The sequence below is a fragment of the Chrysemys picta genome, chromosome 1 (assembly GCF_011386835.1).
Source record: "Chrysemys picta bellii isolate R12L10 chromosome 1, ASM1138683v2, whole genome shotgun sequence".
In the NCBI taxonomy this organism is placed as follows: domain Eukaryota; kingdom Metazoa; phylum Chordata; order Testudines; family Emydidae; genus Chrysemys; species Chrysemys picta.
The window spans coordinates 17,955,024-17,982,360 of record NC_088791.1 but is presented as its reverse complement, the minus strand read 5'-3'; the positions used below and the strand labels follow the sequence as shown (position 1 = coordinate 17,982,360).

Here is a 27,337-nt window from a genome sequence, read left to right as displayed (position 1 = left end):
GGCTCTGTGATTGGTTTGGGCCGCAGCCAATGGGGCAGGCGGGGATGGTGGACGGATGGAGGCCGAGAAGTAGGGCTGCGCCATGAGCAGCTTCGGAGGTCGGATGCGGGAGTATCCGTGGCTGTCCATAGACCGCTTCGACCGGGAGAACCTGCGGGCCCGGGCCTACTTCCTGTCCCACTGCCACAAGGGTGAGGCGCGAGAGGTCCCGCCAGCCCCGCGCGCCAGCCGCTTCGCTGGTGCTGCGCATCTCCCCCCTCCTTCCCGCGTGCGCGCCCGCCGCCGCCGCCCTCCCGGGGAGACCCTCCCGCCCGCCGGCCTGGCGTCCGCCGCCCCCTCCTGGGGAGACCCTCCCGCCTGCCTGGCGCTCGCCGCTGCCCTCCCCCGCTCAGCGCGGTTGCTGTCCTCCCTGTAGGGTGACCAGATAGTAAGTGTGAAAAATCGGGACGGGGGGTAATGGGCACCTATATAAGAAAAAGCCCCAAATTTCGGGACTGTCCCTATAAAATCGGGACAGCTGGTCACTCTACCTCCCGGAGACCCTGTCATCCTCTCCTCCCCCGGCTCTGAGCTTCAGCTTTTCCCTTCTGTTCCCCCTCCCATCCCGGAATCATTCCTCGCCCCCCTCCACTTCCCCCTCTTCAGTTCGGAGCTGTTGATCCTCACACCCCAAAAATCCCTTCCCTGTGTGGGGCTGCTTGCCACCCCCCCTTCACTTCCCCTTGGCCTCCCTGTGTGGGGCTGTTGGGCACCGCCAGGGCCGTCCGTAGGGTTTATAGGGCCCTACACAGTATTATTAAATTGGTGCCCTAATGCTCCACTGAAGATGGTCCCCAGCCAGCCCCACTGACCCCAGTGTGTTGCAGGGGCACAGCCCCCGCCCATGGACCCCCCCCCCCCCAGAACCCTCTGCCCCATTGCTAACACACATTGAGCTTCCTACGCAGGCAGTGGGTCAAGGCCGGCTTCCTGCTGTCACGTGAGAGCTGCATCTTGCCAGAACCCACAGCCCTCCTGCAGCCCCTAGTCATTCCTGGCTCACCACTAGCATTTTGACAGGAAGTACCAAGCAGTAATAACAACAATAATACAACTGTGTGTGTGTGCACATGACAGAATGTGTGTTGGGGAGTGTGAGACTGTGTGAGAGAGACAATCTGTACTGGGGGACTGTGACTTGTGAGAGGCAAAGTGTATGTGGGTGTGAGAGCCAGTCTGTGTGAGAGAGACAGTGTGTATGTGTTAGGGAAGTGAGAGAGACCGTGAGCGCACTGTCACTTTAAGTCTCCCCTCTCCCCCCCCCCCCCCTTGCCCTGGCTTCTCTCTTCTCTCCCCCCTCTCCTCCCCTGTGGAAGTTTTGGTCTTCCTGTCCTGCCCTGGCCCCCGCCAGAGACCGAGTGCGCAGGCAGGCAGGGTCCCGGGCAGCAGTGGGCCAGGCCACTGCACCGCTCTGGGCTCCTGGGGGCTGGGCCCTCAGCCATCTAAGCAAGTGAGGGAGGGGTTGGGGGAGCCCACAGGCCCAGCATGGGGAAGGGGCTGGAGATGAGAGGAGTCCAGCTGCGGCCAACTAGGTGCCCCAAATTTTTGGGTGCCCTACGCAGCTGCGTATGCCTAATGACGGCTCTGGTCCCCGCCCCGTTCCTCCACTTCCCCATGGCCTCTGTGTGTGGAGCTGTACCACTTTGATCCAAAGTTTGCCCCAAATTCTCCCTACCTCAGAGCTGTGCTGCAGCCCCCGTTTCCCATCATGTCCTTTCTGGACATGTTACGCTGCGCACCACCCCAGCTAGACTAATTTGAAGGGTGTGTTATTGATAACCAAGTGATACAGCTAATACAAAGGTAGAGGTAAAATGTAACCATGTGTATCAGGAATGGAAAATTGAAAATCAATTTCCCTTTAGAATGCAGCAGGATATAGTGCTACGGTTTTATTTTTTTTAAAGAAACAATCATCCTTTTTTTCATGCCATGCACGAGAGCAACATGTCATTGTATCTGAGAGGACATTCAGGCTGAATGCTGTATCGTAACCATAGATTTTCTGCACCTGATTGGGGAGTCACTCTTTTTTTGATTTTTAATTTCAAGGGGTGGAAATTTCTCTCCTTTCTTTGTGTAGCACAAACTTCTGTAATGATGTACACTACATACTTCTGAGGGCATTCTGTGCCAAAAAACAAACAAAAATTCTGCACACAATATTTTAAATTCTCCAAAATTCTTCACATTTAATTTGTCAAATAAATGAAGAGGCTTTAGCGTAGCAATGGGGAGCACAGGCCACTGGCTGCACAAAGGTGGGAGATCACTCTGCAGCCTCCCCGTCCCCAGGACACGGATTCAGCGGTGAGGCTGCACCCAACCGTGACACAGCACAAGGCCTGGGCCTGCCCCAGAAACACCCTGGGGTGCTGCCTCTCTGCGCCAGGTGCACCAGGTGTGGGGCAGGCAGACTCAACCAGGCAGGATCCAAGTGTGGAGGGGCTCAATGTGGGGTGATCCAGGTGTGGGGTGAGAGGATTCTGTGTGGGATAGTCTGGGTGCAGGCAGCTCAGTGGGGGGTATAGGTGGGGACCTGGATGTACAGAGGCTCGTTGCGGGGGTTCCAGGTGCAGAGGCAATGGGATTCTGCAGGGGCTTCTAGGTGAAGGTGGTTGGGGCTCAGCAGAGGGGTCTGGGTGTGTGGGTCTAAGCGGGGGGGCTGGGGCAGTGGAGCTTGATGGGGTGCAGGCCTGGGTGCAGCTAGTTGGGGATGAGTAGCATGGGGGTCTGGATGTGAGGGCACAGGGTGGTGTAGGGGGTGGGGCATCAGGGTGGGGATTTGAGTGCAGGGAGCGCAGTGGGTGTTGGTCTGGGTGCAGGGGTAGGGGTCTGGAGGCAGGGGGTTTGGGTGAAGGGGGTTTCCAGATCCAAGGGTTGAGGTTCAGTGGGGTGGGGTTTGGGTATGGAGGACTAGGGGAGTTCTGGATGTACTGGGTGAGGCTTGGCAGGGGTGTCTGGGTATGGGAGGTCCAGATGCATGTGGGTTGGGTGGATGGGGGAGCAGCTCCCCACACAGTGACCCCTTCCCCCACAGCTGAGGAGTGATGGGGGAGGTTTCTGGGAGGGTGTCTGACACAGCCTCAGCCACTTCTTGCAAGGGAAAAGGAAGTCCTGTCCTCTCCTGCCTCCAGCCCAGCTGGGACTAGCAGCTGATCCTGGCTCATGGTAGGAGCCACTGGCTAGGGTGTCTCCAGCCCCACGGTGACTTACCTGTCCGCTGGCTGCTCTGGGTGTCTGAAACGATGTACTTGCATGACTGCTCTTACAGCTTCCCTGTCAGAAAGTCATTTTTCTGTGGGTAAGCAAACACATCTGTGGGGGCATGAATTCTGCGCATGTGCAGTGATGCAGAATCCCCCCAGGAGTAACTACAAAACCAGACTACTTTTTATAAATCCATCCCCCTTATCATTGTTTCTGTCTATCATGTTTATTTTGGGGCTTCAAACTTAGGTGGGACTGTTGGGGAGAATATTCTTTTGTAGAATCATGCAAAGCACTTGCAACTGGCACAGGGGTTTGCCTTCATGGAACTCATTGTAGGATCAGGGCCTGAGATGGTTAGCTTTTCACAGGACAGGAATCATAGTCTCTTATTTTACTATATAGCACTATGCTATAAATAATAAACCTACCTGTGATTTTTTTCTATTACTCTTAAATATAAAAGCTGTGATGTATGGTAACTTTTAAAAAAAAAAATAAAGTTGTTATGAACTTTATATCTTACTGTTAGATCACATGAAAGGGCTGAGAGCGCCTTCCTTGAAAAGAAGACTGGAGTGCAGGTAATGGTTTTCACTCAAGTAATATCATTGGAACTTGCCCCTGAAGTGATGGGGAAATTCAAGTCTACACACTTCGTTTTTCTCAGTAAACTTTTCTTGAAAGATCACTGGGACCTGGAGACAAATCCACTGCTGTGATTTTTTTCCCCCAGCACTTGCTCTTGCAATATGACACTTTCCCTTTGTTTCTCTGCCAAAGCCTACCCGCACCCTGCGGTACATAAAACAGCTGTGTTCCTACTTCTCTGATCAAAGTGTGCAAAATTTCAAATACTACACATACTATGTTATAATTGGGTAGAAAAGTGTATTACATATTACAGTAGTGTCCAGAAGCTCTAGTCAGAATTGGAGGTCCCATTGTGTCATGTGCTGTGCAAACACACAGAGTAGACAATCTAATTTAAAACAAAACACAAGTAAGTATAACAATCTGAAGGAGTATGATGATGGTAACAGGAATATAGGTGGTTACATAGACTACTTACGTGCTCAACTTGCTGTTTTTGCAGATTTTTTTTTTTTTTTTTTTAAGATCTGTGAATTGTATGCAATATACCAACCTGAGTTCAGATTGGCTTCCACACAAATCATCCCATATGAGTGCTGATTAAAATCTTATCACATCATACGTTCTGCATATGGCACATGGTACAATTTCTAGAATACTTTTATTTGAGCTCTAACACAATCTATTGGTTTGTATTTTGTATCTCTTTCCATATAAAGGTAGGTGTATTTGCTACTGTAAGTCTCACAGTATCATATTCAGAGAGGGAAATAATTCTTAAAATGACCTCAATATTTTTTTTTATACCTAAACATGTAATCACTTCTAGGGTTATATCCCTATTCCAGCGATATAAAGTTTCTAGCCCTGCAGGGTTGTGAATAGAAAAGCTCTCGCTGGGCCAGGATGGAATCTAGCTAAACTAATTTTAGCCATGACCCCACCTTTTCCACCTGGACTCTGTACATGGCAAATCTGGTTCCTCATCCTACTAGTTCAGAGTATGTCAATGCAAAGTTCTGATGGGAGTCTAGATGACATTACAGTCTGTGAAGGTGGTCCGGTATGGGAAGGGGACTGGGATTCAGATGCACCTTTTGGCTCCGGCTGGTGGTGGTGCTGCTGCAGAGGAAGTGTAGTAGTTAGGGAGGGTTGGGAGGAGGTTAGACTAGACAACAATATATGAAGTTAGTAGGTATAGATGATGTGGTGATGTTACCAGGGTCCAAAGGCTGTGAATATCCATTGCTTCTTCCTGCTGGGAGTTTCTGGGGATCTGGACCTACTCCCATGGGACATCGCTATTTTGCCAGCCCGGGGGAAGAAGTACATGCAGCTTTGTACCAGTGGGATGTCTGAACAGATACCCCTGTGTTCAAGAGTGGCGGCCTGGGCTGTACCTACCCCACTATTGCTGCTCTTTGGTGTTAGAAATCTGGAGCCTGCTTGGGTTGGGTGTAGTTTTTCCCTGCTCCTGTGGGGAGCCACAGCAAATGTAACCACCTATTAAATTATATCTTCAAGACAATCATCTAAAAATTTCGCCTGATACTGACCACTGCAGTTACCTGCTCATAACTTTCTTTACTGTCAACTAGATGTGGGCCAGGATCCATGCTCCAGATATGACCTTTGTATTTCTAAAATGACAGAGCTAAACTTTGGATCTTAAATTCTCTCAAACTCAGCAGTTCAAAATCCAGATCTGAATCTGAAGGTTGGGTTGGTGCGTTTGGATTTGGCCCATTAAGGAGAGAGGAGTGAGCTGTGATCTCCGATCTAACTCCGGACCATTTGGGTTCAGATTCATGCTTACTATTGTCTCCTGTCATGTTCTCTGTTACCAAGGCAACAAAGCAAATTTTGGCCCTTCTCACTCTATCACTTTCTCCCTCCATATAAGACCTCGTCTAGACTACAGCGTTAGGTGGACATAAGGCAGCTTACGTCAACCTAATTGTCTGTGTACACACTACAGCCTTGCTTCCACCGATGTAAGTGCCCTACTACACTGACATAACTCCACCGCCATGAGTGTTATAGGGCTTATGTTGGTGTAGTTCAGGGAATGCAGTGTCCTTGTAGACATTGCCTTACTTGCATCTGTTGGCTGTCATTCTTGTCACTTTCACATTTCTTCTGGACCCTGTGAAATTGACAAAAAAGCTGGCTCCTGGCTCCCCAGCCAGGCTGCTGCCTGGGCTCCACTCCAAGCTGGGCTGCTGCCTGGGCTCCCCATGGGGAGCCCTGCTGCCCTCCTGGCTCTCCACTCTGATCTGGGCTGCTGCCCTGTCTCCCTGCTCCAATGCAGGCTGCTACCTGGGCTCTCAGCTCCCACTCCCCACCAGGAATGGGGCAGATGCACCGGGCTTCTTGGCTTTCCGCCGGGAGCCTGACTGCCCCCAGCAGGGAGCTCCACGCCTGGAGTCTGTCTGGTTGGCTGCCTTGCTCCCGGTGGGAAGTCCGGAGGTAGCAAGAACTCTACTGCTTCTACAGCTCTGTTACTCCCCCTCTAACTAGAGGAAAAGTCCAGAGGCTATGCGGAGTGGCACATGCCACTTGATTGTTCCCCCTGTTCTTTATTTTGAAAGCCTTATTGATCTACTTTCTTCTCTCTGTGCAGCTTGAAAGTTCACTTGTACTGTTCACCGGTAACCAAGGAGTTGCTGCTGACTAGCCCGAAATACAAGTTTTGGGAGAATCGCATTGTAAGTTAACTTTTTCACATTAAAGCAAGTGTCATTAATTGTTAATCAGATCAGAGTCTGTACTTTTCAATATGATGGATTTGGGAGGAACAATCTACTCCAAAGTGTCCAAAGCAACAGTCTTTAAGTGGTGATGCTGGTATCCAATTCTACAATGTCCTGTGGGTTTAATTTCCACCCACCCCATCCCATCCCCTCTCAGGTTATGTCTGCACTACAAATTACTTTGGTATGACTTATATCGCTCAGGGGTGTGAATAAGCCTTTTCCCTCCCCCTGAGCGATGTAAATTACACCGACACTAAGCACCAGTGTAGACAACACTGTGTCAGCGGGAGAGCTTCCCCTGCTGACATACCTACCTCCTCTTGCGGATGCAGGAGTTATTAAGCCAACGGCAGAGCTCTCCTGTCAGCTTAGAATGTCTTCACCAGAAGTGCTACAGTAGTGCCGCTGCACCACTGTAAATGTTGTAGTGTCGACATAGCCTCAGTGTCTGTTGTGTGCTCTTTGGAACAGCACATTTATTTCTATTCAGCCAGTAGTCCTATCTTTCTCGCCACAAACTTAGCAATTCTCTTGATTTCTCTTTTAGTTTCTCTTCCTCTCCTCTAAATGTGATGCTGTCCTACCTTGCCGTATTTCTGCAACTCTCTATCCCTGCCCTCATTTATTTGTATCCCTTCTTTTACTTCTCTCTTTCTCTTGGTTTAAGGTCTCCTTTTTTGTGTGTGGGGAGGGGGTCGGGGGAGGAATCTTTGAGGGAGTGCTATTTCCCTCCTGCTTTTATAATGTCTTCCTTCCAGCCTCAAAAGCTTCATATAATGATGCAAAATCACCCCAGAGCCTAATCGTCTCCATGAATTTAGCTATAAACAGAGTGAATATAAATACTAGTCATTGAGCAAGTGTTGGATTATATAAATGTGACCTACTTGCAGTTCGTCTTTTCAACATGGCATTTATCTACAATGAACGCTCATCACACTGTCTAGATGGTACTAGTCTTACTTTGTACTCATATCAACCTGTATTTTGTAAGCTCCTCAGACAGGGATCCTGTTCTTATTTGGCAAACGCTACCTTTTGTAAAGTGCTGTAAAACCTACTGTATTGTTCTTTATACCTAAAGCATTTATAAGTACTTAATATGGTATTTTACATATTTAACAGCATTGCATGAACATCAAGTTCCATTTAGCTTTCTGTAACACTTGTATAGAAAGTTTTGTTTCTATTACTTTGACTTTGTGTATCTTCAGTAATCTACAAACAAAGGAACTTGGTGGCATACTAATATGATGGGTGAGGTGTAGGGTTTTTTAATTCTACAATCTACCTAGCGTTGTGGGTTTTCAAAGTATACTGTACTAGGTTCTCATTTTTGAGGGAGGTAAGGTTACAGTAGGTCATTTGAAAGTTTTAGTTTTTTTACAGATTGCAGTGTTTCTATGTAATATCTGAGATTATACATGGAGGTTTCCTGTAGTGCTACATATTATCCTGATCATCTGATTTTAAAGCATACATGTAATAAGAGTTTTATAGTTGCACCTTCTAGATTTGCGTGCCTGAGTACACAAATTTAAAAAGCAGAGGAGTTGTAGATGTTGCTGCCTGTAATGGCTTGCAGTGATATAGTGAACTGTACAGCTAGAGCCCTGCGCGGATACACAATTTGTATCTGCATCTGATCCATGATCTGCAAAAATGATCCACATATATCTGATATGAAGCAGATATCTGCAGATTTGCAAGGCTCTCTGTACAGCCACTAAATCAGAAAGTTGAGTGGGTGTCTTGTTCATGAACTTTGTCTCATAACAAATGGTAAGCTTTCTGTTGGCATCACTGGGCTTTACAATGTAAAGTTGATTAAAACTGGGTTGGTATTCATTAGACTAGGAGAGGTGTTCAAAATGCCAGCTTCTGTCTAAATAATTTATGATTTGCAATCTGAGCTTGATGAGAAGTCTGTGAGTGTGAATAAGATATCTAGAGAGCATCTTTTGATCTATTGACAGCTGAAAATTAAAATTGTCAAGAATATGGCCAGAAATCTATCACTTACTTGTGCTTATGAAAGCAAACTTCCTTTTGCTGGTCATAAAACAGTTTTTCAGGAAATTTAGATGCAAAACTTAGATATCTGATAATTCCAGTGGGAAATAGGTTTATCTGTGGAATGAAATATTCCTAACCAATGTTTGAAACCCCAATGCTGCAGCATTGTACTAAGTCATGAGAGTAGCAAAGTGAAAACTGTTCAGCCTGTTTTAATTGTCTAAGCTGAGTGAAGTGCAAAAAGTGTATCAGTATTAATTATAGTTTTTAAATCTTTTGATAGTCCAAGGTATTATGAATTTCACTTCTTGTATTGTTAATACTACAAAAGTGACACACAGCTATTGTTCCTTACATATCAGCTTCTTGCATTTTTGGCAAATGTAGATATATTTTGTGGCTAGGTAATGTACAAGTTTGATACACTTCTATGTATTTTGTTTAAATCTTGGCTAGCTAGCTGGGAAATCCAACACCACAGCTCTGAGATTGTCTCATCACAGTCCACATTATTGTTGTACACAAACCATTAAATATTAAACTGTAAGATATCCATGCCTTATAGACTCAAAGAGCTCACTCGCTATCTCTTTAGCTTAACAAAGAAAAGGCAGAGGGGTGACTTGATTACAGTCCGTAAGTACCTACATGGGAGAACAAATATTTAATAATGGGCTCTTCAATTTAGCAGAGAAAGGTATAACACACTCCAATGGCTGGCAATTAAAGCTAGACAAATTCAGACTGGAAATAAGGTGTACATTTTTAACGGTGAGAATAATTAACTACTGGAACTGTTTAACAAGGGTCATGGTAGATTCTTCTTCACTGACAATTTTTAAATCAAGATTGGATGTTTTTCTAAAAGTTATACTCCAGGAATTATTTGGGGGAAGATGTATAACTGTAATACAGGAAGTCAGACTGGTCCCTTCTGGTCCTGGAATCTTTGAATCTATTTGTTATCATAACAAACCTAGAGTGCTGTGTAGGCTGGTTGCTTAGCTAAGAAACTGGGATATCAAGTGTTGCAGCTCTTGCTTAGAGGGATGATGACCCCCCATTCTTCCAGTTTTCCCCCAGTGTTGGGTTTTTATCCTGTAGAGACCAAATGATCCTCTCTGCTTTTTGGCAGGAGAAGGTGAAATGCTTGGAAATATTGACCAGAACTGAACAGAAAATTTGAGGGTAGGAAAGGAGCCTAATTAGCAGTATCTTTCTCCCCATCAGTAGTTCAGAGGGGCTTCTATATGGTACAGTAACTCCTCACTTAAAGTCGTCCCGGTTAACGTTGTTTCATTGTTACATCGCTGATCAATTAGAGAACATACTCATTTAAAATTGCACAATGCTCCTTTATAACGTTGTTTGGCAGCTGCCTGCTTTGTCCACTCCACAGCCCGTTGGAGTTAGCTGGTGGGGGCTTGGAACCAGGGTGCACCAGCAGCTCCACATCAGCTTCCCGTTCCCCTAAGTTCCCTGTGCGGCAGCCGTCCAGCAGACTATCAGTTGCCGGGCAGTTCAGCTGTCCCTCCCCCCACTGCCATGTGCCTCTCCTGCCCTCTGCCTTGGAGCTTGCTGGCAGCAGCTGCTGTCTTAATTTGCTGATCTACTTAAAAAGGCAATGTACTTAGAATGTGGTCAGCCTACTTAAAGGGGCAATGCGCCTCTCTCTGTCTCTCTCTCTGCGTCATGATGTCTCCCCTCCCTCCATTCATGCTGCCTTGTAGAGTGTGAAGTTACGTTAACAACAACATGTTAGCCCTTGAGGGCTCAGCCCAGTGCTAGTTCATCATTTACCAGTAAGGCGTTCCCTGGGAAATAGCCCACCCTCTGACTTTACCACCTCACCCAAGCATCACAATCATCATTGCTGTGTACAGTGTTAAATTGTTTGTTTAAAACTTTGTGTGTGTGTGTGTGTGTGTGTGTGTGTGTGTGTATAGATATGGATATGGATATGGATATGGATATGGATATGGATATGGATATGGATGGGGGGAGGGATAGCTCAGTGGTTTGAGCATTGGCCTGTTAAACCCAGGGTTGTGAGTTCAATCCTTAAGGGGACCATTTAGGCATCTGGGGCAAAAAAATTGGTCCTGCTAGTGAAGGCAGGGGACTGGACTTGATGACCTTTCAAGGTCCCTTCCAGCTCTATGAGATGGGTATATCTCCTTATATTATTATATATAGAGAGAGAGTCTTTTGTCTGGTGAAAAAAATTTCTCTGGAACTTAACCCCCACTATTTACAATAATTTTTATGGGGAAATTGGATTCGTTTAACATTGTTTCACTTAAAGTAGCATTTGTCAGGAACATAACTACAACATTAAGCGAGAGTTACTGTATGTTAGTTTGAAGCTCTAAGGGTATTTGGAAGGAGGATGGGGCAGAATAGGGGGGATAACTCATCTCCGTGTTAATATGAGAAATTCCAACAGCTTGCTGATTTCTGAAAAGCTGCTTTGTGGCTTCTTCCTTCAGGGGTGAGGGGATAGAGTCTAGGAATCAATGGGAAGCTAAAGGAAGCTGTGCTGATGTGGTGATGGTCACGATACAGAGCGACATCTCCACGGGAAAGGCTCAGGATCTGGGGAATTTCGATATCACTGGGCTGTGAGGGCTGCACTCCCTGTCTTCTCCACAGGAAGACATACCTGCCACAGCCAATGACATGATGATGCTTTGCAAACCCCACAACCTCAAAACCCCCACAGAGTTCTCAGAGTAACTTGTTGGTGCCTCCTGGATTTTCCCTTTAGGGAATGATATGGTCCATAATGCAGAAAAACAATAAGCCACTCTCTGTTTCCAGCTCTTGTGAGACTTGTGATCAAATCATGGTAGCTTATATTGAAGCCCCACCACCTGGAGTCATATTACTTTGTGAGATGCTTAACTTTTATTGTCAAGTGTGCTTCTAATCCACAGGATTGAAGCTTGAACACATGTCCCCAATGTGCCGTACAAGTTCAAAGCCCACAAGAAATGAAGAACTGTGTCATTTAAAAAAACAAGCTTGGGTTTTTGTTTTATCTCATGATTTTTTGGGGGCAGGGGATAAAGAGGAGTCTGATTCATGTTTGCTTGTTTGTGCAGGGGTTTTTTTAAACACTTGAGGCTGGCGTCATTGCTTTCTCAACCAAAAATAAGCCATATAATAGTGAGAAAATCAACACAACTTCTTAAAAATGTTGGGATCTCAGATGTAACATTGTCTTTTGATCCAGGTGTGCTCGGCTTAGTTAGCTTCTATCCATTACATATTTACAGTTGTCAGAATGTATTTTTTTTAATTGAAATTGAAAATATGTGAGTTTTTGGGGACGTTTTATTTGTTTTCCTTTTTCTGCAGACTTGGACTGCTTGCCCTGGGCACGTTGAAGTTTAAGATGTCTGTGGCATATCAGGCAACACCTAGATATAATCATACATCAAACACAATGTGTACTACATTTTATGATGCATTTTTTGTTTGTTGTAGGTTGCCCTTGAAGTTGAAACTCCAACTCAGATTTCTTTACTTGATGAAGCATCTGGTGAGGTAACCATTTAAAAACAAGTATTTTTAACAACCAATTTAAAGTTTTAAAGAATTTTAAGTTGATATTTAAATCATAAATGTCGCTTTTTTGCTCCCTTTAACTGGATAGAAATGAGAGTCCAAAATGCTCCAACCCATGTTTAGCCACTTAGAGACCTTTTCCCCACTGTGCCCCATGTCTGGATCACTTATTCCCCCTCTGCTTAGTGTTGTTCTGTCTTTCTCTCTGCTGTATCTGAGGTCTCCAACCTATTTTTTCCTCTCTCATGATTTTTGCATTCATGCGTCTTCATTGCTTCTTAGCTCATTTCAAGTCCGGTTGAAACATATGCACATGCACACAACACTTTGTCCTGCACATCCCGTCCAGGGCAAAAGAATGTGTTTTGAGATTGGTCCCTCAGTAAACAAGTTCTGAGGGCACAAGGGAGAAGGGGAGTATGATTTGTCCTAGAGCATCTGTGGGAGCTTTAATTGGCTGCTTGGAGTTGCCCAGAAAATCACTGCTATACAGGGTCTGAGACCAGTGTACGGGGGAAGACACCCTCACTTTTCCAAGAGCAGTTGAAGTGGCTACATAAATCAGTACACTTTGATCATTGTCACTTCCAGTGTCACCAGTATTGTCCCACAGACTGAAACTAACCCTAACCTGTTAAAATGTCTCTTGATTTCTAGAAAGAAGATATAGTGGTGACACTTCTACCAGCTGGTCACTGCCCAGGATCAGTCATGTACGTGCTTTCGATAGATTCTGCATATTTTTAAATGTCCAAAGCAGTTCTTTGTAGAAATATTCTATTTTTCTAGCTAGAAGAAATTAGTGAAGATTAATTGCTAATACTTACATTTATTATTAATAGTATATGGTTGCACCCAAACACCCCCTTCAGGATTGGAGCAGCATTATGCTGTGTCAGATCTACAAACATAAAGAACCTTGCTTTTTCTACTGGTTATATGATATGTATATTCCTAGGAGCACGTTACTTTGCAGTTGCTATGTTCTGGAACCATTTTTTTAGTAACAGATTTTTTTTCTGTGTGCGTTTTTGTCTTTTAGCAGATGCCCTTTAGGGCTTTGGTTTGGAAAATATGGCCCTTAGGAAATCAGTTGGAAACTTGGATCAGTTGGTTTCAATTACCTAGTTTTTATTTAAAATTTCATATTATGCTAGATAAAACGGTGGAAGCAGTTTCTGCATGCTGTCTCTTTCCTTCCCTTCCCTCAGAAAACCCCTTTGTTAACTGCTTCTGTAAACATTATTAATAGGGCCCTACCGAATTCATGGCCATGAAAAACGCGTCACATACCATGAAATCTGGTCTTTTGTGTGCTTTTACCCTTTACTATACAGATTTCACGGGGCCAGACCAGAATTTCTCAAATTGGGGGTCCTGATCCAAAAGGGAGTTGCAGGGGAGTCACAAGGTTATTTTACGGGGGTCGCAGTATTGGCACCCTTACTTCTGCACTGCCTTCAGAACTGGGTGGCTGGAGAGCAGTGGCTGCTGGCCGCGCATCCAGCTCTGAAGGCATCGCCCTGCGAGCAGCAATGCAGAAGTAAGGGTGGCAATATCATACCCCACCTTCAGAGCTGGGATCCCGGCCAGCAGCAGCCCCTCTCCAGATGCCCAGTTCTGAAGGCAGCAGCAGTAGCGCAGAAGTAAGGATAGCAGTACCGCAACCCTCCCTACAATAACCTTGCAACCCCCTCACAACTCCTTTTTTGGACAGGACCCTTACAATTACAATACTGTGAAATTTCAGGTTTAAATAGCTGAAATCATGACATTAACGATTTTTAAAATCCTATGGCTGTGAAATTTACCAAAATGGACCATGAATTTGGTAGGGCCCTAACTATTAAATCTGACTTTGAACATAAGCATGAAGTTATAGCCTCTCTATCAGGTTGGTCTGGAGGCAAGTGGAGGAAAAGTAATTTGTTCTGAGGGGTGGGAAAACAATGCAAAATTAGGAATCATCAGACATCAGTTTGACATGGCTTGAGTTGTAGGAGGGTTCCCTGCAAACAGCCAACTCCTGCTTCTGTTGGGGGCAATAGGTTTTCATGGGCTTCGATGGGAGCAGAATTGGGTCCAAAGAATGCCCAGCCGTGAGAGATGCCGAGCATTTGAGCTCCTTGTGATTTCAATGAGAGTTGGGGAATTCAGCACATCTTCAATCGAGGCCAAGATCTTTCTAGATTTTAAGGCCAGAAGGAACAATTAGGATCATCTAGTCTGACTCCTGCATAACACAGGCCACAGAATTCCACCCAGTAATTCTGCATCAGGCCCAGTAACTAGCTGGACTAGACCATGTCTTTCAGAAAGGCATCCAATCTTGATTTTTCAAGAGGTCAAGTGATGCAGACCATGTTACTTGGTGAATTGTTCCACTAGTTAATTACCTTCATGGTTAAAAATCTGTCTTATTTTCAATTTGAATTTCTATAGCTTCAGTTTACATAACTAGGTTCAGTGGCTGGGTCTGCGAGATGAAATAGCCCTCTAGCATCAGACCTATTGTCCCTAGTTAGGTTCTTCTAGATTCTGATCCTATATTAAGCTTCTTAAATCTTACTGCAAAGCACAGTTGACATCAGTGGTGTTTGCTTGGAAAAGGATGGGAAATTCTGGCTACTACTGAAAAAAAAAATGATACTTTTAAACTGTTGTTTGGTTTGTGCGTGTGTATGTTCTCTAGTTTTTCCTTGTTACAAGATTTTTCATTTGTCCCAGTGAGGTGGAACACACTTTTTCCCACTCCAACAAAGAAATACCTTTCAGGACTGCAGCGGTATTTAAAAAAGCAATGCAAGAACTTTATTTTACTAAGTATCCTCTGATGCAGTGTGATATTAAAATTAAACAACGAGTTCATTGTAAGCATAGCTTCAATAGTAAATTTCTGGGACTGGTGGCTACAATATGCACCTGGGCCCAAATTCTACCCTTGCTATAAACCCCATAGTTTGCAATTAGGTTGGACATGGGTGAAAGCAGACTTCGATTCACTGGGCCAAATTTAGTATTTCCGTAGTTCAGTTTCAGTGAAATTACTGCAAGGATAAATCTGGCCCATTACCTTTACTGCATCATGGGCTTTCTCTGAAACTCTGCATTTGCACAGATTTCTCCAAATGAAATGATCATCGAGCCCAACAATTGCAGTACTTTGTGTTACTGTAATTAACTAGTGTTTTTATTTCTAGGTTTTTGTTTCAAGGCCAAAATGGCACTGTACTTTATACTGGAGATTTCAGACTAGCAAAAGGAGAAGCAGCCAGAATGGAGCTCTTGCATTCGGGGACCAGGTACAAAAATTCATAAAAATCTTAAATTATTTTTTTCTGGTGAGAATTCATCTGGGTGTGAAATTTAGAAAGACTTGGAGACTCTCTAGTCATAGACATTCAAGACTTATGACATCTTTTTCCTTCAGCTCCCACATAAATTTGTGGTTTTAAAAATGTAGTTCTTAGCAAGGTGTTTCTATGATAATTGACTCTCAGAAATCATTTCTAATGACTCCATATTCCTCTTGCTAAGGAGGTGGCTTTCACGGACCTGAAAACTGCTGCCACAGAAGCTAGTTTAAAAGATCCGTATGTTAGTACTGTAAGAGTCTACAGAAGAATCTGAAATAAGACACAAATCTAACTTTACTGTGTTGTAAAATGTATTAAATCAGTTACAAGTATTGCAATTTGAGTTATGGCTTATTTAAAATTTCTTCAATTACCTTAATGTATCAAACCTCTGAATCTGTGATTTTGATAACAGCAATGTTAATGACATGTGTTAAAGAAAACACAGGAAATCCCTGTATTTCCCAAATCACTGTATCTTTAAAATCACCAATAGACTTGTTTCTGTATTTACAGTCTGTATGTTCATATTGCACTTATAGGCTGAGATTAGCAGTTTCCCCAATGACATAAATACCACCATAAGTAATAGTACAATACAAGATCTATGTGTTGCATTGCTATTCTAATATCTATTTTATATGGCGTTTGGACTACATTATTGAAGAATTGCTTGTACTCTTGCCCAATCTGTGGGCAATTAACTTGTGTTACTATAATCAGAGTTTAGAATCTGGCCTCTTGACTCACCATTTTCCATAATGGATTTTTTTTTTTTTTCCATTTTCAAATAGACAGAAATTTCTGACTAGATCAGTCAATGGGGCACGCCTGGGTATCGCGATGCAGTATTTGATATGACAGAATCTCAATTTTCTCTTTCAGAGTGAAAGACATTCAGAGTGTGTATTTAGACACCACTTTCTGTGATCCCAGATTTTATCAGATCCCAAGCAGAGTAAGTCCAATCAAGCTTTAGCTGGAGGCACATGAAGCCATTGATGTAATGAATCAGTGTTTTGTCTTTGTATAATCCTGAAAGGCAACAATTTTTTAAACACATGATCTAAAATAGTGTTTCTCAACCTTTTTGTGCTGGCGACCCCCTTTGGACTCCTCCCCCCTGCCGCACACACCCCCCCCAAAATAGTGATGCCATACCTTAAACTCAGGGCTCTGGGCTGAAACATGTAAATTAGCTTTGTGGAGCCTCCTGTGGCATGGGGCCCAAGGCTACTGCTCTGTTTGTGACCCCTGAACATGCCCCGGGACCCCTTTGGGGTCATGACCCCCAAGGTTGAGAAACATTGATCTAAAACATTTCTGAAGTCCGGTGACTTGGCTACATCTACAAAGTTAAACACACAAACTTTTCTAACCTTTTTAGGAGGAATGTTTAAATGGGATATTAGAGTTAGTGCGAAGCTGGATCACTCTGAGTCGCTATCATGTTGTATGGCTAAATTGCAAAGCTGCCTATGGATATGAATATTTATTCACAAACCTCAGTGAAGAACTTGGAGTCAAGGTAACACTTTCATAATAACTGCTTTATAAACAGAACCTCAGTGCTGATTGTGAGCAGTATACTGACCTGGAAAATGACCATTCAGAGGACTTCTGCAGTGTCTGAAAGGTTTGCACACTTTTGTTCACTATACTAATGGTAATCTGGTAAATGAGCTTTTGGGGTGCATAGTAACCATGCCAACTAAACCACTTCAGTGGCTGCTATCTACTCAGACTTCTGGGTTCTCCAGTCAGAAGTTAATCCTGATTCTCCAAGACACACATTCTACCCTTTACCCTATGGCAGCCATGGAATGCCCTGTAAGGAATTCTATGGTGGGGAGTTGCTGGGCTACATATGAGAAGTAAGATCCTGATATTGGTGGGCAGTGGATGTCACTGAGTATGTTCAGGGAGTTCCTATCCTTCCTAGAATATACAGTATCTACTTGTTGTAGACGTTAGCCAACGATGTGCCAAATCTTTAGCTCTGCTTCCCTTGCTGATAATGTCTGAGTAATTGACCATTCTCTTTTTCTTGGTCTCTGCTAGTATTTCTGGTAGCAGATTTACTCCTGCTGAGCGGTTATTGATATAGTCCAACTCCACATTGTTAAATGCATGAAGCTACTTACAAGACTAAATATATTTTCTTTAGGTCCATGTGAACAAACTGGACATGTTCAAAAACATGCCGGAAATCCTCTACCATATTACCACGGATCGGCACACTCAGATTCATGCATGTCGACATCCACGGGTGCGTATCATTTTGTAAATCAACTGTAAACTTTCTTTTTAAAACGAGTGATTGCAGACACTATTGTGTACGATATTAACCTTCTCAAGCAGAGAGTTCCCCGAGGAAGTTCACACAAAGTGTCAGTACAGTACTGAGTGGAGTAAGAAGTTGAGCCAGTAGTTAATGGACTAAAGTAAAGGAAAAGTTAGTCAAACAACAACAAAAAATTTAGTTTCATATTTAAAACCTAGTTGTGATACTTCCAGGGGATACCCAGGGCTGTGAGGCACCTCAGAAGCCACCTGCCTTTAGCATGAGGAAGCCTTGTTTGTGCCTGCTGGTGGTCAGCTCCCCAGCTCCACCGGTCATGGGCAACACAAGCACTTCCCTCTTAGTTTACATAGGCTGTGCGCTCTCTCTCTCTCTCTCTCTCTTCCCCCCCCCTCCCCCATTAGCAATAGATACACTCCAACCATCAAACCCTCCAAGCATCTTCCTGGAACATCCAGCCCCTGAACTTTCATAGTATTCCTGGATCCGTGGCTTCCAAAAAACAGTCCACCCCAGCTAACCAGTTCCACTCAGATCATCACGCTGCTTACCACACAACAGTTAGATGTGTTTATAGTGAAATCAAGTAGAAGATTATTTAACAAACCATGGAGATTCAAGCAATAGCAGGTAGAAGTAATTGAAAACAAATGGTTACACATAAAATAAAATCATAACATGCGTTTTAGAACACAAACTGAATTAACTAGATGCTGTCATGTCTTGTAGCGTAATGCTCGCCCAAAGTCCTTTCAGTATTATACAGCCAGGCTGGCTTTGACTCTCCTTTCATAAGACAAGCAGGCAGTTAGCTTGTCTCCTTGGTGAAGGATTCAGGGTGTCTCTTGATACTCGTAGACTTATCAGAACAATCCTTTGTCCTTATTCCTAAACAGGACACCCCTTGCTGATCGTTTCTTCCTGTGGCTTTCCTTTCTTGTTGATTTTGCAATCTCTTGATTAGCTCTAGGCTCAGTATACAAATAGACATATGTGGTGAGGCGGTACAGTACACATATGACCTGACAGGGAGATAAGCGTCTGTTACCACCTGCCTGAAAGGCATGTTGCTGAGGTATGTCACCTGCCTTAATCCCAAGCCCTTAACATAATTTTCTGTATAGATGCATAACTTCTTAAATATTATCTGTATATAAATTTTGCAATGATTATGACCAGTAGGATACTGGCTCTCAATTGAGACCTTACATGCCACCCTTTTGTGAACTAATATGCATATATATATATATATCTGACCCAGGGGATCCCTGTAAAACCTTTTGCACCCCCTATACCCTCTGCCAGTTGGCACCAACAAGTCCCAGGTGTCACTAGTATCTGGAATAAAAATCCCAGTTTTCTTCTGGAGGAGGAAGACCAAATTCAGATTAAACGGGGTGTGTGTGGTGGTGGTGGTGGGGAGGCTAAACTATTTCTAGTTTAAGGCCAGAAGAGATCACCAGATCATCTAGTCTGACACCCTGTATATTAGGCCACCAACACCACCTAGTACCCACATGCTAAACCCAACAATGGAAATTGGACCAAAGTATACCACAGGAGACTAAACTATTGTAAGCCAACGCACATAAAGCAGAATATATGATTACCTGCTCTGTGGCCAAGTGGTGTATGAGTGCACTTTTTCAAAAAGCTCATGACCCTCAGAGCCGAGTACAGCATCTTGAAGGTGAAGTTCTGAACTGGAGGAGGATAGATGGGATTAGACAGCCTACAGGGTCATTGCAGGCAGGGCCCAGTACTACATCTGAGGAAGCCAGTCTGATAATGGGAAGGAACCAAGATAGGTTGGAGAGGACATAGTCTTTCAAGACTTTCTTTCCAGTAGAGGTGGAGGAGGTTAGTTGGAAGGTTGGTCTGATCAGATATGGTATTGCTCATGTTCCCATACAAATTGTACGTTAAGACATAGTTAAATGACATAGGGATCGAAAGGGCATGATTGCATTGCCTCTGTTTTTCATTTGACACTCTTGTCTGATAGGATGATGACTATCTTCGAGGGAATAGGTTGCCTTGTGGAATGACTTCCCGAAATGGAACCCCTTTACGTATAATTAGTGTCAAACCTTCCACAATGTGGTTTGGAGAGAGGACAAGAAAAACCAATATAATAGTAAGGTGAGCAGAGTATTATCAAGGCATTTGGGCTATGAATAAAACCATTATTTGGGTGCTCACTAATGCTTTGCCTGAGTTGTGCACAGCTATGTAGTCCTCTCTGGAATTTGAAACACTTCCAAAAGTCTACTTAAACTGCAGCTGAAATAAGTTTGGCAATTTTGAGTTTGCTTATTGTAGTAGAATGTGCTTACATAGCAGTTAACTGGTTAGTGCTCAAAGAAGTGCAGTTGAGGATGCATGTTCAGTATCCACTTTGCTGTGCCTTAAAATGGATTTACTCAGAGCACCCTTGTTTCCCTTATAATTTGATAGTGTTCACTTACTGATAAACTTGCAACTACTAACTGGAAAAGTAATATTTATTTTGCCATGTTTCTCTATAGGACTGGGGAGAGTTCATACAGAGCTTGCTTCTCTTTTCATTCCTCTTACAGTGAGGTATGTACAATGATGTTTGCTTCAGGAATGGATGTTAGAAGTCATTTTTGTTCACTTTAGAGTAGGGGTTGTTGCGTTCTGACTTGTCAAGCTTTGGTACAAGTTGTCTGGTGATGAGGGGGACAGTGTGTTGAAAAGGTAGGGATCAAGGCACTGTAAAAACAACCATGCTGCAACATAGTTGTGGCAAGCCCATGTTGTAATCCTGCCCAATACCAGGGCTAACATCATTTTCTCTAGCAGTTGTATATGATTAAGAACCATAAGGCCCTACTGGGTCAGACCAAAGGTTCATTCAGCCCAGTATTCTGTCTTCTGACAGTGGCCAATGCCAGGTGCACCAGAGGGAATGAACAGAACAGGTAATCATCAGGTGATCCATGCCCAGTCGCCCATTCCCAGCTTCTGGCAAACAGAGGCTAGGGACACTATCCCTGCCTATCCTGGCTAATAGCCATTGATGGACCTATCCTACATGAACTTATCTAGTGCTTTTTTGAACCCTGTTAGTCTTGGTCTTCACAGCATCCTCTGGCAAGGAGTTACACAGGTTGACTGTGTGCTGTGTGGAAAAAATACTTCCTTTTGTTTGTTTTTAAACCTGCTGCCTATTAATTTCATTTGGTGACCCCTAGTTCTTCTGTTAGGAAAAGGAGTAAATAACACTTCCTTATTTACTTTCTCCACACCAGTCATAGACCTCTATCATATCCCCTCTTAGTCGTCTCTTTTCCAAGCTGAAAAGTCCCAGTCTTATTAATTGCTCCTCATATGGAAGCTGTTCCATACCCCTAATCATTTTTGTTGACCTTTTCCGAACCTTTTATAGTTCCAATCTTTTTTGATTGGGCTACTACTATAATTAAGTATGGCTGGTTTTTTTTTTTTAAATGTTACAGAATACAAGACAAAACTTGCATTTCTAATGGGAAACATCTAGGTATTGCATTTGGCTTGTTTATTCGTTTCTGTTGCTCTGGAGAGAGAACAGAGCATACAACTTTTCCATATCCCGGCTGTCACTGTTGATACAAATTGTGCCATAGGGAATTCCTACCTCTGTGTTATCACAACACTTTGTACAGGATCATGAGGCTTCATTTAAAAGGACAATACAAATGTTTCTTCCACCATTTAAAAAAAACCCAGGTTAATGCTGACAAATAACCATCCAATCATGAACCAATACATATGCAATGGAGGACAATTCACTTCCCTAGGGAAGTAGATTTCAGTTTTAAAATACCAGTGAGATGATTTTAATAGTGCAAGGGAAAGGGCAGGGAAACTTTTAATTTAAAAAATAATAATAAAAAAAAAAAGAAACATAAGAAAAATATTTTCTTATTTAAATTATAGTCTAGTTGTCCACTTTGACACGGTTCCAGAATGTGAGCTGTGCTGATTGGTCAGCTTTGAAGCTGTTGGCAAAACACATCCTTTGGTGTATGTGCTGTGATCTGTATTGCCCTGGGGTAGTCTTACGAATATATATATATATATATTTCAATGTAAGTAATAAGCTATTTTTCCCCTTATTTAGATTAAGGATTTCTTGGGTTATATCTGCCCTGTGAATGTGTATCCCAATGTAGTTCCGGTGGGTTCAACAGCAGATGAAGTTGTAAAAATGTAAGTGTGGTTTGGCTGGTTGGTGTAGGCTACTATATTGGTGGTGCTTCAGTTTGACTGCTGTAAAGCAGATGATGGTAACCCACACTGTGCTTCAAGCAGGAAATCTTCCAAATATTCCATAGCCAGCATGGTTTTCCTTTTCCTCCCATCTGTTCATACTCTGCTTTAGTCTCCTGTACTCAACACCCTCATCCTGTTTGGTTTTCAAGGAGCTGTCATGTCTACATTCTGCTCTGTTACTATTCTTAAACGTGGTGTGTGTAACTCACACCCACTTCTTACATATTTGAATTGGGTACATTCATTTTAAGGCATCTCCATTGATGCTCTTTTGCTAGCTGAATTAGGGACATCCCTGTCCTCTGAACGTAACTCATTATACCTTGTCTCACCCCTTTTAGTAATGCTCAGTAGGACACTTCCTCTTAAAAAATAAAATCAAATTTCCACAGGGACTTGAACTCCTACCTTCTCTGTACAAAGTTGCAGTGTTCCCTACTATCACCAGTGTCTCTAATCCTGCCCCTCCAGGTGAGCAAATGCAGGGGTCAGAAGAGCTTTGCAATACTAGCACAGGAAGTTAGTGTTAGAGGGGAAGGGGCCAAGTGAGGAGCTTGATCTCTGTTACAGAGACCCTTTTACAAAGAAAAATGTTTTTACTCAGCAGCATTGAGTTTCTCCAAAGTCTGTCTTGAATTCCCATCTTCCTTTCTGCCTGCCCTACCTTTGTGGCTGGTGCACACTTAAATGCATTTAACTTGATAGCATCAGGAGTGCTGCCCGGTGATCCTGTTGAACTGCATGCAGCCTATCAAGAAAGCTATACATTTTTACCTCCGCTCCTAATGTCATCAGTAACTTTAGCACCTTTTTTTAGTAGCTATCATGAAAGGCATGAAGCAGTGGTGTTGAAAGAATTAAACAATTTAATTTTGCTCCTGATCTTCTCGCATAATATTTTTCCATGTCTGAAGAGTTCTAAAGATCTGTTTTCCTTGTTCTTATCAGCTTAAAGCCACTATGCAAGTCATACAGTATAAATAGCGAGCCCAAATATAAACCGCTTGGAACACTGAAGAGATCCAGAACAATGGACTTAACAGACGCAGGTACGGAAAGAGGATCCTCCAGGGATGGATGATTATAACAAAGGAGACAGGTTTGGGTCAGTGAAGCATGCATGGACCTGCTACTGTAATCCCAGTGTCAGCTGAAAGTGATATTTCTGGCCACCTCCATCTGATCAAGCACAGGGTAGCAAACAAGCACTGACAAACAGATCTGAAACACTGTTTTGTTGACTCTTTAGCATGTCGCTACTCCTGATAGGTGCTGTATAAATGCCCTTGGAAAGGGGAAAATATAGATTCAAATGAAGTTGGGCTTCAGGTAATGCCAGGTCAACAGAGGATTGAATCTTTATAAAACAGAAAACCAGTGATTGAGGTTAACCCTGACAGTGCACTCAACTACTGCTGCAGGTTCTAAAGTGTCTGGCCAGATGAGGTAACTTTTATCTTGATGTATTAAAAATAATTCCAACATTATTTGAACTACAGTGACTTACTGTGCTCCCAGTTACAAAACCACTCTCTCAGTTTAGCATGAATGCAGCTCTTCGACCCGTAATTATCCTGGTACTTGTGCAATGGGAGTTACAATCAGGAGCAGCAGCAGCTTTTAAAGACGAATACTGTATCTGCTCCACACCATAGTGTTTCAAAGGCTATATTTAAGGGCTGCCCCTGCTTTCATAGCTTGTACTCTGTACTGCAGCTTGTTAAAAGCTAGTTCACAGTTGAAATACATAAGTTTTCTTAAGTAAAAGCTTTTTATTTATCAAACTCCCCAATTGTATGACCTTTCCAAATAGATTTCAATTCTATCTGTGACTAAAGGACGCTGCGCACAAATTTGACCAAATTTGTGTCCCTCATAACAAGACATGCAGTCCTTTTAGATACATTAAGGAGCGGTGGGGGGGAAGCAACTTTTTTTTCCCTCCTGTGCTCACTCAAGCAAAATAAGCTTTTAGCTAGTGAATGCAACACCTGTTCTCTTGAAACTGCTTTCTGAGACAGTGATTGCTTGTTCTGTGCCCACAACAGGGCTGATCCTACAAATACTTATGACAACTACCAATACCTGGGGCAACCCCACTAAAGTGAGGGTAGTCTTGTCCATTAAAATGCTACAACTCAACACAAGGAACCAATTGTACCCATTGGCCAACGATGATGATTGTGATAAGTGTTTATTTACTACATGTTAATATTAATACAGATCTGCACAATCCTCCCCAGGCATGATAAATTGATTGATTTGGTGTCTGTCTATAGATAGAACTCTGTTTTAAGTAATGGAATTTGTGTATAAATATTTGACCGAATTTGTGTAGTCCCTATAAATCCCTTTGCTAAATTCTCTGAGACTGCTCATTGTTGTTCTTGTCTTGACAGATGAGGGCAGTGATGATCTCTTCGATACAGAATTGACTCCTGTAAGGCATAAGATTCCAAAACATCAAGTGGAGACAATGCTGCCTGAGACAAAAGCTTCATCTGAAAACTCTGAAGGAAGCCATAGTGAGAACATGGGAAATTACAAAGCAACCACTATGCCTATGTCTTCGCAGGTAGACTTCATAGACTGTGAGGAATCAAATGGTGAAGATGATGATGAAGAAGAATCTGAAAAAAATACAGTTTGGGCTCAAGTTGTAGCCCACAATCCAGACTCCACTTCGATACTGGGAAATCCAAATGAAAAAGCCCATTCGGATTTGACCTGTGCATTGACTAGTGGCCAGCAGGAGTCTAATGCAGATATGCCACAGTGGGATGTTTTCTTTAAGCGAGATATTAAAACTACAGATGATAGTTCTGAAAACGAGGACCATCTCCCATCTTCCATAGATGCTGGTAGGTCCCAGTCACCAAACTTGTTCAGTGATTCAGATAGTTTAAGTGATTCTACCCACATCTCCTCTCAAAATTCTTCTCAGTCAACGCACATATCGGAGCAGGGGAGCCAGGGCTTGGACAGCCAAGCAGACACAGTACTCATCACCTCCCAACAGACACATGGTGTGGATTTCAGCTTTTTGAACAAAGGAGGGAACAGAGTAACAGTTTCTGTGTCACATTTCATGGCCATGGATAATCAAACTGAATCTCCTAGGTGGAAGCCTTTGGACCAAAATACACCTTGCCCAGGTAATGACTCTGATTTGAAAGGGAAAAACCAAGAGATGAATGCAGAAGCTGGTGCTGCTCAAACGCAAAACACGCTAATTGAAGTAAATAATGAGAAATCGAAGACTCCTAATCCAGAATTAGAAAGAGACTCTCAGAGCTCCTCTGACTTTGAAATCCCTTCAACCCCCGATGCTGAGTTACCTAGACCAGATAAGCTGCACTGTCTGTACAAGAAGCTAGCAGCAGGTGAAACGATATACTGACTGAAGGGAATCTCTTCTGAATTTAGGAGCTTCTCTTTAAAATATAGACAGAAACACACACGAGTCAACCTAAGCTGTATTCCGAGGTATATAAAAATTGTACTTATCCCCACTTCTCTGTTCAGAGCAGACTTACTACATTTCCTTGGAAATCTCTCACTACTGATTGTAGAGACACTAGAATGTGCAGTAAATTTTTCCTCCTCAATGAACTCCTGAAAAGGAAGATATTCCTGTAAGAGAAATGAAAACGCTATACTTGGTAGGAGGAAAAAACTAAGCTGACAAACTGAAAAAGTTGTTTAACAAAAAAGTGGACAGTGCATCTTAGGCTGGTGGGACATGCAGGTGTGCAGTAGAGAAGGGAAGGAGAAATAAACCAAAGAAAGTAAAGACAGGAGCACTAAGTGAAATTTAGTTGAGTGATATCAAGCTGTCTTAAAGAGTCGGCAGGTAGCTAACCAGATCTTTGAATTTGTAAATATGTCTATATCCAAGGCAATCTTTATAAAGCTATGTTTTAATAAACTTTTTATAAAACTCTTAACTCTGCATATATTTAACATAGGCGAGTAATTCTTTCAGAGAGCAAAGTACACTTGCTACTCTCCAGTCAACAGACTAAGAAAGAAGACTGTAGTCTTAGAAATGTACTGGATTTGCTTAATTTTCAAAAGACCTTTAAAATTAGATGTATAGCAAATGGCTTAGGCCTACCCAGGAACTGTTGTTCAGGTCAAAAGGTAGATTTTTGGCTGTAAAGAATAATTTAAGTGAGATGTTGCAAACCAACCGTAAACATCACCTCCTGCCCCCGTCCCCCCCCCCCCCGTCATTAGTCCTACACAGCTCAGCTTTCAAGAAAAGAACGGTTCCAAGCTATGTCTAGTGATTTAAACATTACTCGCTGAAAAATATTTCCTAATGTTGTCTGTTTAAACTTCTGTTTTCACACAAGCTCAGCTTTTCTTATTCTTCCATTTGGTTCCTGGTACATGTCTGCTTGCGTGTATGTTGTTTAGAAAAGGTAAACTTGAAGCTGTCCCTAAGTGAATTGCAATGTATAATCACCATAGTGCTGGGATGAAGTCTTGACATAACCAATTCCTGTGAATTGACACCCTGTTTAGAGTTAGACTAGAAGGGACAATTAATAGATCATCTATTTTAACCTCCTGTATGTCACAAGTCAGTAAACTTCAGAGTTACCCCTGTAGGGAGCCTAATAATTTGTGTATGGCTAAAGCACATCTTCCAGAAAGGCATCCAGTCCTGAGCCGAAGATTCCAAGAGACAAAGAATCCTCCCTTTGGTCGTCTTCCAGTGGTTAATGACCCTTACACTGTTTAAAAAATTGTCTAATTTAAATCTGACTTTGACTTACAGCCATTGGTTCTTGTTATGCCTTTTTCTGGTAGATTTAAGAGCTCTTTAGTACCTGCTATTTTTCTCCCTGTGCAGTTACTTAAAATTTAATAGCCTCCTCATTTTTTTGATAAGCTAAAGAGATTGGATGCTAATTTTCTCACTGTAACACATTTTCTCCAGCCCTCAAATAACGTGGCTCGTTTCCACACCATCTTGTTTCTAGGTTTGTTTGGCAAAATCTATTTTCCATAAAACGGTGGCAACTGTATTCCTGTCCTTTTAATTCTTTAGAAAAGTTGATTCAGAATTCATTTGGTAATTTGCTCTGGATTCATGTCAAGCCTGTATACTGGTGTTATCATACTTGTCTTTGAATACTGGCACGCGAGCACTCTTCCAAGGTGTTGGGTTGGTAGTGGTTTTGTTTTTCTTTTGTAATATGGAGCTC

The 27,337-nt window shown here is 43.0% G+C and overlaps 1 protein-coding gene across 6 annotated transcripts; it reads left to right on the top strand.

Annotated features, from left to right (window-relative positions):
* Nucleotides 1–11: 11 nt before the first annotated feature.
* On the top strand, nt 12–26,068 carry DCLRE1C (DNA cross-link repair 1C). 6 transcript variants are annotated; one of them, XM_065553416.1, is made up of 15 exons: nt 41–191; nt 3,782–3,833; nt 4,369–4,484; nt 6,467–6,551; nt 12,105–12,164; nt 12,843–12,898; nt 15,386–15,487; nt 16,427–16,499; nt 16,929–17,069; nt 17,709–17,810; nt 19,849–19,985; nt 20,372–20,426; nt 21,970–22,058; nt 23,070–23,170; nt 24,521–26,068. In XM_065553416.1, coding segments are annotated over exons 6-15 (1,803 nt in total). In that variant the 5' UTR covers nt 41–191; nt 3,782–3,833; nt 4,369–4,484; nt 6,467–6,551; nt 12,105–12,164; nt 12,843–12,896; the 3' UTR covers nt 25,522–26,068. The 6 variants fall into 6 exon arrangements, with proteins under 6 accessions (XP_005304543.3, XP_042715367.2, XP_042715368.2 ...); XM_065553407.1 differs by having other exon boundaries at nt 129–191; nt 12,105–12,159; XM_005304486.5 differs by lacking the exon at nt 4,369–4,484 and having other exon boundaries at nt 12–191.
* The last annotated feature ends 1,269 nt before the right edge of the window (nt 26,069–27,337 follow it).